A 16,976-nucleotide genomic window follows, 5' to 3' on the forward strand; every position below is an offset into this window, starting at 1 on the left:
GCTTAGTCCAACCAACCCCCAACCAACACTTTCTGCAGATTATTTGTATAATGGTGTTGATGCATATAACATCTAGGGTGTTCATATAACACATGAAACTGTGTCGGGTACTCTTAGAGTACCTTACAAAACAACCGAGTCAATTTTCTGCAGGGGATATCCGCTTGACTTATGGAACTTAAAGGCTTTTCTTATAATTTTAAATATCTCCTTAGTATACCGAACATTACCCAATTCAGAAAATTTTAAGCGGATTTAAAGATTTAATCAGCAATGGCTAACCTACTGACTGAAAGTAAAAAAAAGGGTGAAAAGTGGCAGTGTATGCCCTTGTAATACTATGCTTTGCCGGTAGAAAAAAATCTACAAACTAAAACATAAAACGATTCAACTTGTTTCATATTCTGAAAGAGGACAGGAGGAACAAAACGAAAGTTCTAAAATTAAATTAAATGAATTTCTAGGATTCATTGTCCACTTATATTATAATTCATATAATTTGACTGACTGTCGTTGCCATAACCGTTTTTGTAGCTATTTTTATGGACCTTAGATCATCAGTTTTCAAATAGGTGTTAACCCTTCCTGAGGGGTTACTAGAGACCTATTTAAGGAAACAATAGGCGGTATTTTTTCTCACTTCTTTAGCATTTTCCAAACAGAGAGGTTTGAGTTTTAAAGCACAATGGCAACTAAAAACGTTTTTTGGAGCTTGTGTATTATCCCGAACACGCTTCAAGAAGTTGGCTCTGTTTGATCTGAGAAAAACCGGTTTCTCTGTCTGCAATCGGTTATAATTAGCTTAGTCATAGTGAAAAAACTACGATGCAGGTATATTTAATTAAATATTTAATATATAGAGGTGGTTAAGTATTTAATATAATGCGTTCTGGGCAGCCTGCTTTCCATAATCCTCTGTTGTATTTTCCATAATTTCGTTACTATAGTCTTATATTTTCATCATATTTTGGTATGTTTCATTATGATTAACCTAACTTCATTTGTTGAGTGTGTTCTGGATAATACACAAATACCCGTTTTTGGTCCGTTATTCCTATTTTAAGTCTATTCATACCGGAAAACCGTGATTTTCCAAAACTTTTCTTTTGTTTGTTACAAAATTACAAAGTTTTTGATGCAATTTCCCATTCTCATCAGTATTGCCACGCAGAAACGTGAAAACAAATAAAAAAGAACTAATTAGTTCAATTGACAACACTTTGATCCATAAAAGATCGATATTAACAATCTGTTAATTCCCAAAGACAAATTTACCTTCAAATGAAACCTAACCCTTCTTAACACGCTTGGTATCCCATATTTTTAGCTTATATTTTCCCGATTTTCCCCATAATTTTTTTTTCTAATTTGGCATCCGTAATAACAAAAACTGTATAACTGCACATAGAGGCCTATTTTATTAAAAATTTAATTTCTGCTTTTTCCTCTATTTTTTTTTTTAATATATATGGTTGTGTAAGTCCCCATATAACCCCAACACAATCAAATTCCATTTTTAATGTCTTTGGTACTTCAAATATAAGTACAGGGAACAGCTAATTAAACTAAAAAAAAAAAACTGAATATTGGAGAACGCGTGTCACCTTCATAAATCTATCTCTATTTTTACCAAAACAAAATTCGGACTTGGCTGAAAATTCAAGGGCTGGACATACTAGTAGCTTCTTTTTAAAATACTACAATCTTATTTTGTAATTTGAACTTTTTATGTGAAAATTTTTACACGTTTTTTTCCTCCGATTCTAATTAGAAACTTTGCTTTGCTACCCCCTCCTCCAACCAGTTATTTTCAAAATAAAAAGATCCATCAAAGTAGCGGTTACCATCCTCCCACGTCTTCCACACTAGGAGAAAAAGCAGTTAATATTTTAAATATTTCCAGACATGAAAAATCCTCTTTGGAACGCCAAATTCTTATGTATCCTTTTCATTATTTCCTTTATTATTTCTGTTACAATTCCCATTCTCTAGGCAATTGGCAACAAAAGTATAATTCGACCGTATGTAGTCATTAACCAACTTAAATGTCGTTGCTGAGAAAAAAAACAACAAGCTGGCATTTCTTTTTTTTGAAGAATGGGAAAGAAATTAAAGAGAGAATAATGATTTCTACAAACTAGATTGAGACAAAGAAGGCGTGGCTTGACGGATGAGAAAATATGCAGACAAAATAAATTTTTTTGGTTATGTTTATTTATTTGCTATTTGTTCTTTTTTATTGCTTGTTTATTGTATTTATTTTTTATGTTTATTTTGCTTGTTTATCTATTTCAGTTATTCATTTTACTTCGATTATTTGTTTATATTATTTTGTATTAAAAGTAATTATTCGAAAAAAAAATGTTTACTTACTTTAACCGTTGAGACAAATAAGCACTTTAAAAAGGTCATGACCTGACTAACTTATCTAATCACCTAGGACAAAACAGTATAACGAAAAAGTTAACCGAACAAAAGGGTCCTTGTCCATGCAACATTGCCATTAGTAAATGTAATCCGCCGAAAAATTAAAGGCAAAACAACTCAAATCTAATGAAATATTCCCAAGTGGTCACCTCCCACAGAGGCTCCCACATTGCTCCTCAGAGAAGCCTTACCATACAACATTTTTATTCTTTGGTGCTTTATCATATTGAATTTGTCTGAAAACCAGTTTTTCTTTCGTTTTCTTTGTTTTTATAGCAAACAGAATAATCTACTAGGTTGCAAGCTACCGCTGCAAACCGGATTTTTAAAGTTTTTTACTATTATTCACTATCTTCTTGAAAAAAAGATTACCCGTTTTTAATACATTTTCGTTTCAATTGCAAGTGGAAAGAAAGAGATTAAGTACTGGAAGAGATAGTATTTAAGTAATTAAAATTATTTAAGTTTTCAAAAGAAGTGTGAATTGAAGGTAAAAATGAAGCTTTCTCACCTTTATATAGGCAAAGATTGGAGAACTATTTTTATAAGCAACGGTTTCATTTGTTATCCTGCATTAAAGTAATGCGGTCTTGACCCTACACAAATAGGCTAGTGTAATTGAGCCTAGTAACTACTAACAAACCGTTGAATTCAGACGCAAATAGAGGCTCACTGTGAACCTCTATATTGCTTAACACAGTAAACTGCCATTCAATTATGGTTTATCGCACGCTACATTTTGTAAAAAAAAATCCCATCTTTGTGAGCTTTCCAAAATTTTCAATGATTTTCTATTTTATTCATATAATTCGTCAGTTTTTCGCTTCGAATTTGATTTTTATTCCTTTTTGGAAAAAATTCCTCATATGTACCCGATAGCAATGTCTTGCCTAGGTAGACTACTGATTTTAGAGAATATGATTTCACATAAGAAATATCTCACTTTCTCCAAAGTTTTTGGAGACTCCAAACAAATTTGTAAATTACGTAATTACGTAAATTACAAATTCGTAAAAAAAAGACTCCAAAACAAACGTTAGGCTGTTCTGGATAGTTTTAAGAAATGCAACATATTATATTATTAATAAAATATTATATTATTAATAAAATTAAATTGTTGAAAATAGTTGTAATCAGTTTCTAAAACTACACTAGCTATCCATAACATATGAAAAAATAAAGAACGAAAAAATTTTTAGGGAAACAAAGACAAAGCCAACTTTTAATTTGGCTGATAATTGGCTCTATTTGGTTGAAAATTATCAGGCATAATTTGGCTGAGAATTTTCAGCCAAATTATCCTCGTTGGCTTTTGTCTGTGTCTTCTTCACTTTTTTTCGTTCTTACTTTTCGTAATTAAAAACAATTATCAAGTAAAATCAAATTTAAAAATAGCTTAATAAGCGTAATTAATATCAAAACTTTTTAACTGTAGTTGTTCAACTTCTGCAAGGTTATATTTTGAGGGTTATTTGTTAGACGAGGTTAACTGCAGGCAAGTTATACTCTTTTTGTTTTCTTCGTCTTTCTTCGTTTTTTTTTTTTTTTTTTTTTTTTTTGCACGCAAAAATATTTATTTATTGAAATCTTCGAATAGTGGCTTTACAAATCCAAATGGTACTAACAATGTTAACTGTAATATCTCAACTTTTGCTAGGTAATATTTTGATTGTAATTTGTTGGACTCAGTAAAAATTCAAGTGGTTCAACCGGTGCCACTATATCGATGGTGCATACTGCTCACTAGATTAAAAATTATTCCAAACAAAGAAAAAAAGCAAAAGAAATATAAAAAGGTAAAACAGGTAAGAAAAAAGGGTAAAAAAAGATAAAAAAGGTTAAAAAAAGTAGGTAATTAAAACGATAAAAAGAAATAGGAAAAAATAGGTTAAAACGGGTAAAAAAGGTAAAAAAAAGGCAAAAAAGGTAAAAAAAAGACAAAAAAGGCAAAAAAAGGTAAAAACATAGGTAAAAAAGGTAAAAATAGGTATAAAAAGTAAAAAAAGGTAAAAAATAGAAAATACTCACGTTTCATATTTGCTTTGTATAATTGCACTTACAGAAGGTAACACAAGGGTGCATAAGTCCAAACTCCATATGGAACTAAAAAAAAAGAAATAAAATTTTGTATTAAATAAGACATTAATAATTATTTTTCAACATGGTAAAAGCAGATACTTTGAATTTTGGGAAAGAGAAAAATTACAAAATAAAGGAAAGAATTATAACTAAATATCACTCTCATAAATTCCTACAAGACTTCTTGAAGATTTTAGTACTCAACAGGACCATAAGCGCCTGTACAAAGTGGAGAGAGAGGGAGGGGGGTCCGATCAGATATTTACCCTACACTCTACCGTAGTAAACGAAAAATACTTCCAGATCTACTTATTGTAACATCTGAATAAAAGACAGGCTTTTGTGGTAAAAATAACAATTTTTCTATCACCTTCTCCTCGGAATCAATGGTAAAACCCACCCCCACCAACCCCCGTGAGGTACTTCAATCATAAATCGTAACCACACCTATTTGAGGAGAATTTAAAATGATGTGATTAAAACGAGTTTGCAAAACGGTCTAAGCTCCGATGTATATGTGATATTACATGGATCCTAAAACAGGACTTACAGTAAAAATGTTTCATTTTAAGGAGATAATTCCTTTTCTTAAAAAAAAAAAATAAAATAAAAAATGAGCTAAAAAAGGTACGCCCTCCAAAGGCACAAAAAAGCAAAATTTCAATTTATATCCTGATACCAGCAGAAGCTGATTTTATATCGCGACTGCCCAGCACTTTTGTGTTTACTAAAAAAAAATCCAATTTTTGGTGCACTTCGAGATAAAAGCGTGTATTTTTTAGTTTAATTTGTTAACACTTTGGCAAATCTTTTAATTTATTTTTGCCATTCTTGCTTAATTATTTTTTATACAATTATGTTGAATCAAGATGAAAATACAAAATGAAATTTGTCATATGAATTCAAGCACAGCTAAATACACTGCACTCCCAGCAATGCTAAATGTTGGGGGAAAGGGCCTTGGAGAGATCATAAGCTACCTTTCCGCCTCGGATCATACAGATTGAAAACCCTTGTTGAACCCGATTCAAACAAGGTACCATCTGCCTACCTTTCAGCTAAAAAAATAGGTAGTGGGTGCACTTTAGAGGGAGGATACAGATCCACTTCTGTCCTTCAACTATACACATTGAAATATTTTCATGATTAGGGTCCAAAAAAGGTGCCACAAGGTGCAACCTTCCCACTGGAAAGTTGGTAGCGAGTAGCCCCTCTAATCATACGGACTGAAAGTCCTTGTATAATTCTAGTTCTGATAATAATTGGTGGTGGTGGGGAGAGGAAGGAGGGGATTAGAGAATTAATGGCCCACTAACATGTATGTTCGTCAAATGTTAATGTATATGCACAATCTCAGCTCAACCAGACCACGAGAAGTGGGGAGAATGTTGATTACATAAACAGAGTCAAGAGGGCACTATCTTTCCACCACCTGGTGTGTATCTTAGAACGCCACCTTTGTCGCACAGTTCCGTAACGTTTGCCACAGTTCCCTCAAGCTTGACAGAGGCAAAAACGCTTGGAATAGTCCAAAAAGAATTGGCACACTCCCCGAAACGCTTGACACAGTTCTGCCACGCTTGACACGCGCCACCTATTGTACATGATCTCTGAGAGTGCTCCCTCGGACGAAGAAAAATAAAACTATAAATTCGCACGTGCATTTTGGCGTTGTTTTATCCAGCCTCATCATTTCAGACTTCTTGAATAAACACCCTGACAAAAACAACGTAGTTTTATTTCTTAAACCTTCTCCATTATCTGTCTCTAATGGAAAACATCGGATAAGGCAAGTAATACCATCTATCTGACTTCTCAAACCACAAAATTCATATTATCAATATTATGAAAAAGAGATAAAGGCCAGTGTATGGCGTTATCGAAACTATGGAAAGTCTCACGCTAATATTTCATTTCCGTCAAAAAGCTAAACACTCAGATAACTGTTGTCTCATCCTTGACAAATATTTAAAATAAATTTTAATGCAGCGCATAAAAAAGGGCTCACCTAATTAAAAAAATCTTATATTTTCCAATATGGAGTTTGAAGGAGAGCGAAAAACTGAAAAATGTATAGCGACTTTTTAGACATCAGTTGTCTCTAATCAAGGGCTAAAAATCATGCTTGAAAAAAAAAATTAACTGAAGCCTTTTGAATTGCAGCAGGGAACTGAATCCAAACTTAAATTGTTTGTTTTCCCTAAACGGCTTCTATAACTTCAGCCATCCCGTCAAACAAAAACGAAACTAATATATTTTTCACCTTTAGATTTGATGTGGACGTAGATACTACACATCTGCAAACGTGACCAGAGGGTACTACATATCTACATATCAGCTACATATCTGCAAAAGTGACCACTGTAGGAGTCTTTAGGAGTTTCTAACATTTTTTTTTTCCATAAATGCGTGACATGCACATTTATGTTCAGAAAAAAAAACTGTTTGGACGAGCCATAGTTTTTATTGTTGTTTTTTCAAGTACCAAGACATTGAAATCCGATTATTTCAATTAATTAAGCGGAAATTGAACCACATACATCTTGAATATAACAAAAACACTACGCCTCTGTAAATGTGATCGGTTGACAAAGACACAGACTTTTTTTTAAGAATTTCTAAACATTTCAATAAATGTGTGACATTTGACGAAAAAAAGAGAAAAAAAAACAGCAGCAAGTTTTAGACAGGCCAACGTTTCTTTCAAGATTTTAATAATGGATTGTTTTGATTATTCCTAAATTTTCAAAAAAATTCGTTGAAAAAAATCGAAGTTATGCCCCCTCTCCCCACCAAAAAAAGTATTGCCTACTTGTTTGGAAAAGACACTCATCTTGTCACATAAAATTATTTGAAGTTAAAGTAATTGCAGTTAGCCCATCTCTCCCCCCTTAATTAGAGCCCAGAGAAGTAACAGAGAAAAGTCGCTAACGCGCTAAGCGTAAACGAGGCACCTCAAAGATCCCCAGAGCTGCAATGCACACGCGAAAACTATTAATTACTCAAATTGAGCGTAGAGTTGGGTTATCATATGCTTCTTTTGTAACTAATAAGTTACGGTTCAACCGCCATCTTCTCTCGAAACTTTTTAACTCTGTCGCTTTACCACATTATTTGTACATATCGCCGTTTTGGAAAATGCTCACAAATTCTGACAAGTCAAAAATTCGTTCAGTTTTCTTCCGGTTCGCAAAATATCTTTTACGTTTTCCCCCTTGGACGCGCAATTCTTATCTGATTAGAAAATTCAGCATTGCTGACCCCATTATAGCCGTGGAAAAGCAAATTCGTGCTTATAATTCCCGTTTAATGAAGTTGAATCATCCCTGGTCGTCAGTATTAACCCATTAGTTAAGTTGTATTTGTTGTTGTTGTTTTTTTATTTATTTTTTTTTTTTTTTTTTTTTTAAGTGTTTGTTTTCGCGCTTAGTGTATTTAGTGTTTGGTTTTGTTTTTTTTTGTTTTTTTTTACCAATTACGGCTTGATGCAATGATGTTCATATTATTTATGTTTGTTCAGTATTTAGGAGCCTAAAAAAAAAAGAAAAGAAACATGTCGCGTACCTACAGAGCAGTGTATAATTGTGTTTTTCTTTCTCGTTCTGTGTAATTTGTTCTAAGTACTGATTTAGATCTTAGCTCCAGCGTTCGTCACTACAAACCACATGTATAACTCCTAAGTTTATGTGTATTGCTTTTTTTTTTTTTTTCTTATTGCTCCGTCTTTTCCTTTTTTGTATGACGGGTTTTCCAATAAATAATAATAATAATAATAATAAGCATTTCATATGAAGACTGTCTTAGGATAATGAACAGTTCATAAGAAAAGTCACAATTGATTCATTTTGTAAGAAAAATGTCATTTAAAGTGATAGGATACCACATAGGATAACCCTTTCTCTGACATTATGATCTTTTCTAGTTTGTGTGACCAAACTATTTAGAATTGACTTGGGGGTCTTGTCATAACTTGTAGATCTAGGAGTATAGATCCGAACAAATGACCGAAAACTAAATGACACCTACTTTCTCAGAAATCTTAGAATATATAGATAATATAGATGATATATATAGATAATATATATATAGATCTATTATTTATATACTGTGGTTTTAATGGAACTTACATTATCAGAAAGTGTAAATTTAGTCTTTTTGATTGAACGGGACATAATTTGCTCTTTGAAGTTCAGGGAAGGCCTGTCCCTAAAAATTTTCTAGTACATCTGTTAGGAAAACGCTAAAAATTAGCTGAAAAGAATTATCAATTGAACAGTTTGACGCTTTGGGAGTTCCCTGTGGCGTCATCAGCTTTGATTGAAAAGCTCGCCGACAAAAAAACTAAGCATATCTTACAAATTAGGAAAAATTGGGAACACAATTCTTAATGAAAAGGACTTCCATATGCGGTTATGTATTTTTTGGTAGCATTTATATAATAAAATTCAAATGAATAAAAAAGAAAAATGGGTGAAAAATTAGCAAAGAATAATCAAAAACTAAATGGCACCATATAACTTAAGAATTGGAAGCTTTCCCCAGCAGGTATACGTATAATTGGCTTTAGGGAAAACATTTGTTAATGCTTGGATATTTACGATGAAAAGCGTTGTTACTAAATAATTGTGATTATTTATCTTCAAGGTTCAATTTGGCAACACTGACGAAAGTATCATACTACCCCCAGATTTCCCCAGGAATTCCTGGATTTCAGGTATGAATAGACCTAAGATAGGTCCAGGACAAAAAATATTTTTATTTTGATGTCCTGTTGCTTTTGTTGCTGTTGTCCTTGATCCGTCCTAGCCTAGTAGTTAACGCGTTAAAGTTGGAATCCTTGGTGCGAAGTGCACGGTTCGATTCTTGGTGCCGCCGGTTATTTGGTTTGGGACGGAGGTCATTGGCGTGACTCTGTAAGCTCAGCCAGAGTTGACCCAGCTCTAAACGGGCACCTGGAGAAATCTGGGGAAAGTAAGCAGGAAGGTTGTGCAAAAGCTCATTATGGCTGCCCCCCCCCCAGTGCACTTCCTGGCTGAAGGACCATGAAACGGAGATCAGCACTGCCAGTAAGAACTGTAAAAGTTCAATGCTGTATTGCTATTAGTTACTTACCTTGTTGCTTTGACAATTAACAATCTATAAAAGCTATGAAACTCGAAGAATCTAGTACATATTCGGTAATCAACAATAACAATATTATAAAAGTAACAATAAAAATAACAAAATAACCAATAGTATCAAATTCAGTATTGTTTCCCATCTACGAACATAGGACAATATGTTTCATGTCTAAACATAAAGTTGCCGTTTGCACTTGCTCCAATCAGAATTATTGGATAATAAAGAGCAGCTTTTGAAAGACCATAAACCTAACTTTCTTTCAAAGATAATAAAAAGAGACATTCTGGGAAATAAATATGGAAAGCAAAATACTATTTTCAGGTTTGCACTAAACTGGTATTTTTTCCACTTTATTTCTCTCTGCCATTTAAAGAAAAACTATGTTCTAAATAACAAAAGAATAAACGATAACAGCTGATAAACTCTTATAAAAGAGAGACAGAGAGGAGGAATGTAATGCTAAAATCCAGAAAAAAACCATGTCGTCAGGGTTGCCACCTTAGCACGAAAGTACTATTTTAGCGCTATTACAATCAATTTTTTTTACTGTAACACCGAAAATCGCTGTGTAGCATGCAAAATTGTAGCATTTTAGGAACTGGCTGTGGTGGCAACCCTGCCTGTCATTCATAAATCTTAGATTTTTATTAACAGATTAGTATGATGTCATTTGTGGTTGTGACCTACAACATATGACGTTTTCTTCACCTTGTGTATGAAGATGCAGCTTCTTTTTTTTTCAAAAATCGTATTTTATTTTAAATATTATGTCTTGTTACTTTAAAAAGCATGTAGATATTGCAATTTACTTCCAAATGAGCCCTTAAACAGCTCTCAATGATGTCCTACTTCCCTGCTAGCAAAAAAAAAAAAAAAAAAAAAAAAAAAAAAAAAAAAAAAAAAGCTACTTATGCCAAAAAGTGCTGTTCCTTGTTGATCAAGGTGTGGGCTGTAACTTCCCTGCGAAAGGTTTTGGCAATGGCGATTTCAACTGTACAGTTTTCATTTCGATCTGACACCATTCTCAAGTTTTTTCTTTCGAAATTTTTCGAAATTCCCTTAAATTTGTTTTCAAAATAATGTTTCATTGCTAAGATTAATCGAAATCATAGTTACGATTCTTGAATCAGCTTCAAAAGGCATTTCATTTCACTTGACAGTTCTTTTTTTACCGTTTTTAAATTTTTGGTTACTATGGGCCGTGGTTTGTTCTAGGTTGCAGCTATTGCTGCAACCTTAATGTGACTATAGTGCTGGTAGGGCATTAATCTCTCGATCTATGAAAAGCGAGTCTTGATGTCTGAGCACGGCCATTAGTTCGTCAGATAGCAAAGGAAGCATGGATCCCACACAAAACAGTTCACACATACTTTCTAATATAAACATTTGCAATATAGATTACATCTGTAAAGTATTTAACATCAATTCGAGAAGCTTTTCCGGGTATCTCATTTCTTAGTTAGTTGGGCATTTATGTGTCAACGATAGCGGTCCAGGGGGGAGCTCTTGGAACTAAAGCTAGTCGTGGGAAAGGGGTCGCTCCCAGGCCTGGAACTTCCGTTCCAGGAAAGTTATATTCTTGGTTCATTTTTAAAGGCAGTCCATCTTTCGCCTTCGTCGCAGCTAGTTGTTCTTGTGCTACCTTATTTTCTCTATGTGTATTCTCACGTTATTAATAAAGACCATGTACCAACATTTATCGTCTATCTTTGGAATTTACGTAAACCATTACATCTGCCAATATAAAAGGCATACAAATAAAGAACTAAATAGTGGTTTAAAGAGTGGTGGCAAGCGGTTAAAACTAGTGGAGCATATATCACTAGTGGAAAACCTCCAAGTGACATTTGAGTGACCGTTATAAGTATTTACGACATCTTATGCTAAATACTGGCAACATATTGAAGAGTATTTCGCCCGCTACCAGACTGTGATATTGATCTGCAAATACTGCAAAAGACTGATTAATGAGACATCGAAACGTTACGAGCTATTGAACTTTCTTCTATTCAAAGCGCCTTCTTGAAAAACACTTTCGTTTAAATGAACATTTTGAAATAGGCTGTTACACAATGCCTAATATGGATTTCCTCGCGATAGCTTCTACCTACGAATTCAAATTTCTACAACTGAGAGTCTCCGGTTGATTTCTACCTTCGATTAGCCATTCTACGTTTGGTTTTTTTTTTACCTGATTTTATACAGTCGACGTGTGATCTACATTTGACAGTTTCCAACCAATGTTTAACATTTTTGAATTCGATAATCGAAAATTAATTCTCAATTGTGACTCCATTTGATGCTAGTATTTTAATTGGTACCAACTGCAATTGGATTTGAGACATATTATCTTTCGTAAGTGGTTTAATACGGATAAACAACCCATTAAATTTTTTTATACCCTTTTCTTTAAAATTTAATTTTATTGCCAAAAATCTAGCATCCGTAAAAAAAAAAAAAAAAAAAAAAAGGTGTTTAAGACCAATATTTAAATTTTTAGAGTAATTGCTTTTTAAAAATTTTATATCAATATGTCAGTTATTATTTCTATATTTGATCCGGCGGAATCTGGATATAACAAAAAGGTTGCTTTTGATTTTGTAAAATAGTGGAGGATAAATGGCATATTTCCATTTCTTTTATTTGACTCCCCTAGATTATAAATTTGTCAAGTTTAAAACGTGGATTACTTGTAGCATATGCCTCAGGCAAAATAGTTGGCGAAATGGTTGCAGATTTTGTAGGCGTGACTCAATTTCAGGATGAAAGGGCATATCTATTCTATAGAAGGATGCAAAATTTAGGAAGATCATGTAGGGTGTCCTTAGAAGCAAGGGATGATGGTGTAGTCCTTGGAAGATTTGCTCTTAATTTATTCAAGGAGAGGATCAGACCGTCCTACAAACGGTATTTGTTGGAGAATAGTGCAGAAATTTTTTTTTTGTTTAGGTGATGCGTATAAGGTTGCAATACAATATGAACAGATAGAACAGATAGTGGGGAAAGAAGACACGTCTTCTTTTTCCGATGAATTTCTTTATGCGCTGACGAGGGTGAAATTTGGACTCAATGATAATGAAAAGGCACTGTGAGAGGGCACTGATTCCTCGCAGGGCGGTTTGGCTACCCAGGAAAAGGGAGCTGGGTCTGAAGGCCAGTTTGACTTTGCTGATGCCTCAATGTTTGGTTTTTTTGGTGGTCACTTCAAGTTGTGACTGATTCCTCCCATGGCATTTGATCGACCAAGTGAAATGTAGCCGGTTTTGAGGTCCTGTGGGAGGTGAAAAAAAAAAGGTGGACAGAGGGTTGGGGTCGTGGTCCAGTGGGATGTGTTTGATGCCTCATGGAATGGTTTTAATGCGTAGTGCTTATCGTTATGTAAAGATATTAACAGCAGTACTGCCATTTGTCGAGCCACAAGTTAGTAGAGAAAAACCAAATAGGTCTAAACCGAGGCGTTCCGCAGCAATAAAACCCCGAGGATTTTATTGGGAATAATATCTCAACGTCATTGCAGCATGGTATGATTTTTGAAGTTTCTGCAATTTGATTTATTTGTCGCTGGTATTTTCAGGATTAATTAGGCTTTCCCGGTCATTCCTTTTGCCCTAATTCAAAGTTTATACATAGGCCTAACCCCAACTTTCCTTGTCCTCATCAAATTCAGGGGATGGGGAACAAGTCTATTTTAAAGTATAGAAAGAAAAATGAAGTGTTAAAATATCCAGTTTCCGACTACTGTTGTTAGTGTTGTTCGTTTATACTATGTAAGTTTTTACTTATGCAAGTATTGTGTAGTGTTTGTATTATGTAATTGTTTACTAGTTCAAGCTGTAGAATGTTAGTAGGCGAGAAGTGAATAATTTGGAAAGGGAATGTTTTGAATTCAATTAAAGTTTGGGGGTTTAATGAGAAGGGGATAAGCCAAATTTGGGATATTTAACTTAAAACAGGGGGGAGAATCTGTAAAGTATTTAACATCAATTCTAGAAGCTTTTCCAGGTATCTCATTTCTTAGTTAGTTGGACATTTATGTGTCAACAATAGCGGTCCAGAGGGGAGCTCTTGGGACTAAAGCTAGTCGTGGGAAAGGGGTCGCTCCCAGGCCTGGAACTTCCGTTCAGTTTATCGTCTATCTTTGGAATTTACGTAAACCATTACATCTGCCAATATAAAAGGCATACAAATAAAGAACTAAAGAGAGCTTTACACATCTATTAAAAAAGAAGTGGATTACTGTACCATACCTATAAATTTTACTGGTGTTTTTTAGTAATATTGCAAAATTTCCCTCTTAATGTTTCAATTCTCGATTTACTTAGAAGAGCAAAGAGAGATTAAGAGGCAAATAAAGATATATCTCCAATAAAATTCTTTTTAAAAAACTGTGCTGAAATTTCACTGGTTTACGTCTGTGACGCATTTTTGTCAGCCAACCATATCACTCTTTAAGCTTATGCCAGAAAAGGAAGCCAACAGCCCCGCCTTCAAAATTAATTAATTTCCATGTCGAATTTCAAGCCAATAAAACGACTGAATAGTTAGAATTTTTTTTCAGTTAATAGTTTTCAGTTTTCGATTTAAATTTTTTTTTTTTAAATAATCTCTCTGTGACTTGAGTAGAAACAAAATTGGGTGCAAGTTGTCGCAATCCTTCAGTAATCTTCGAGCACCTCAACTGCTCATTTTTTTCATTATCATGGTTGCAGCGACAGGTGCAATCTAGTAAAGAACGAACCACGACCCATAGTAACCAAATCTGGATTAACAAAAAAAAACTCTATTTTTTTTTTTTTTTTTTTTTTTTTTTTTTTTTTTTTTTTTTTTTAACTAGATAGTTTTTTTTAGTGAACGAGACTAGGTTAGATTTTTTCCCACTAGATTACACTATCCTGTGAGAAAAAATCTCCATTTGTAGCTGATTCAGGAATGGTAACTACTATTTCGATTAGTCTTAATAGCATAATATTATTTTGAAAACAAATTTATGGGAAGTTCGAAAAATAGCCTAAAATCCCTAAAAATGGTGTCGGATCGAAACGAAAACTGCATCATTGAAGTCACTATTGCCGGAAACCCATACAGTAATCTTAAAACCCTAGACATGAACAACAAGGAAAGTCAATGCACTGCGTCAATAACTGATAGGAAAAGGTCAAAACTTTAGAAAAGCCATATGCATACGGAATTTTGTTTTAAAACATAGTCATTTGCGGTCAAACACTAGTTATACAACAATGCCCATATAAACACATTTTAAAAATGAAAAGCTAACACAGTTTTAAATTTTTATTGGCAAGAAAAAAAATGAAGGGAAGAGACCTTTCATCATTAAAGCTGAATAATTTACATATGGGTTCACTGAATTTTTTTTTTACAAAAATCACTAGCCAAAGAAAAAAAGTGGTCCGTTTGGAGAGTTTAAAAATTTAATTGAAAATTAAATTAAATTATTAAAAATAAATGAGGAATGGATAAAATATTTTTTTAAGATTTTGACTTCTATTTGTAAATATTGTGTGTGAAAAAGGGGAGTGAGAAAGAGAGTCTAGAACCGTGATTCCCACCGGTGGGGTATGGCAAAATTTTGGTGGGCCATGACCAGGACGTGCACTCTTCGGCTGACTATACTCTAAAGTTTTAATTTTGAAAAAATTAACTTTTTTATGTGAATGACGTCACATTCAAATGCATTTAAAGATAAAAAAAGATAGATGATATAAATTGATAGATGATATATAAGATATTTTATTGTATAAAAGGTGTTGTATTAAAACAATATTTTTTCATAAGATTCCAAGTTAAGAACCTTTTCAGGTGAATACACGTAGAATTCTGAATAAAGAATTTAAATATATAACTAGGGGGCATCAGGATTTTAGAAATGCCCAAATTCGGTAAAACATGGCCCAAATTCGGGTGGGAACACACTGGTCTAGAATTGATGAGTGAGAAACAGCGTTGCCAGTTAGGTAAAAATTAACAAAATTAAAATAAATATTCCAAATGAGTGATTGAATTAATGTTTAAAATTGGAAACGGAAAACTTTGTGTAATTGTTAGGTTTGTTTGTCTTTTTTTGCATAAAACAATGATAAGACGAGGTCTTTCATTTGAGTATTTGGGAGTTTTGTCTTTTTGGGGGATGAACGAATTATGGTAGATGGAGAAATTATGGAATTGCATTTTGTTGAAGTTTTGGCAGTTTGGTTCCACCGTGAAGCAATGCCTTATGAAGGAAGGGCACCCTGAAAAAATGGCTGGAAATATTTTTATACATTGGTAATTAGTTGTAGAATACTCCAAAATTATTTCTATTTAGCTATAAACTGCCCATCATTAGGATTAATTGATAATGTAAAGATTTTTAATTTCATTTGTTTTTTAAGTGTAGGAAGTATAAAAATATAGTTTTGTAAAAAAAAGGTTAGGTTTATTGAACAGCTTAGTTTTGTGTTTTTTTGGAATAAAATGAAGAGAATAAATAATTACTAAAAGCAAAAGTGGATAAGACCGACAAAGCGATTTGTAAATAAAAAAAAAAGCCCGTCCGCCACTTCAACTTCTATAGTATAGTATTAGCAACAGAAAAAAGAAACTCAAAGTGACGGAAAAGACACCAAAGGAGAGAGAGAAAAAAAGGAACATAATAATATGAAAACTACTAAGAAAAAAGTTAAATAACCGAGACGAAAAAATATCAAAACAAAGAAAAAAAGATAAAGACTTACGGCTTGGTGATAGCAACGTTTAATACATCCACAATAACACCTTGATCGCCCATGGATATGGCAGTATCTAAGGCAACCTTAAGAAAATAAAAATGAAATCAAAATATATTACATGACTTTTAACAACAGGTGGAATGCAATAATATAAAAATATGCTCCCCAACAGCAAGGTCACATTTTAAATGCTCTAGTTTATCCCTTTCCCAAGTCCTGTTTGATAACTCAACCGGCAAATTTTAACACCTGAACCAAAGAGTATCGGTACCTTATGAGAGTGGAAACTGACACAAGTGTCGGCAAAAAAACCCACCAACGCCATCTAGCGTTACCTGGCGTCAACTAGGTCATGAAGTCAATTTTTATGTGATGGAAGTAAAAGTCTGGCACCATTGGCTTAATTTACTATGGGGCAGGGTGGGGACTGCTGCCCCTCCCAAACCTCAGTTTACATTCCCCAATCTCCGTACTAAGACCAACTCTGTGACCGATAACCCCCCCCCCCCCCATCCAAAACATTTTGAAGGATTAAAAATTGAGTGATAAAATTAGCTTTGATGGTTCTCTAGACATCCCGTTGCAGGAAAACAATAAAGAATTCTTTTATAAGATTCTTTGGAA

General features: G+C 33.6%; 1 protein-coding gene across 2 annotated transcripts in view; it reads right to left on the bottom strand.

Annotated features, from left to right (window-relative positions):
* Nucleotides 1–16,976, bottom strand: part of LOC148946515 (katanin p80 WD40 repeat-containing subunit B1-like) — a 256,838-nt gene that overhangs the window by 58,852 nt on the left and 181,010 nt on the right. For both annotated transcript variants that reach the window (XM_089097401.1, XM_089097400.1), the window contains 2 exons: nucleotides 16,359–16,435; nucleotides 4,456–4,530 (listed from right to left, as the gene is read on the bottom strand). In XM_089097401.1, coding sequence (XP_088953527.1) covers nucleotides 4,456–4,530; nucleotides 16,359–16,435 — 152 coding nt within the window. The remainder of the gene's footprint in view (nucleotides 1–4,455; nucleotides 4,531–16,358; nucleotides 16,436–16,976) is intronic.

This window comes from Artemia sp. Qi Xiang Cuo, chromosome 11, assembly GCF_049724085.1.
Source record: "Artemia sp. Qi Xiang Cuo chromosome 11, ASM4972408v1, whole genome shotgun sequence".
Classification (NCBI taxonomy): Eukaryota; Metazoa; Arthropoda; class Branchiopoda; order Anostraca; family Artemiidae; genus Artemia; species Artemia sp. Qi Xiang Cuo.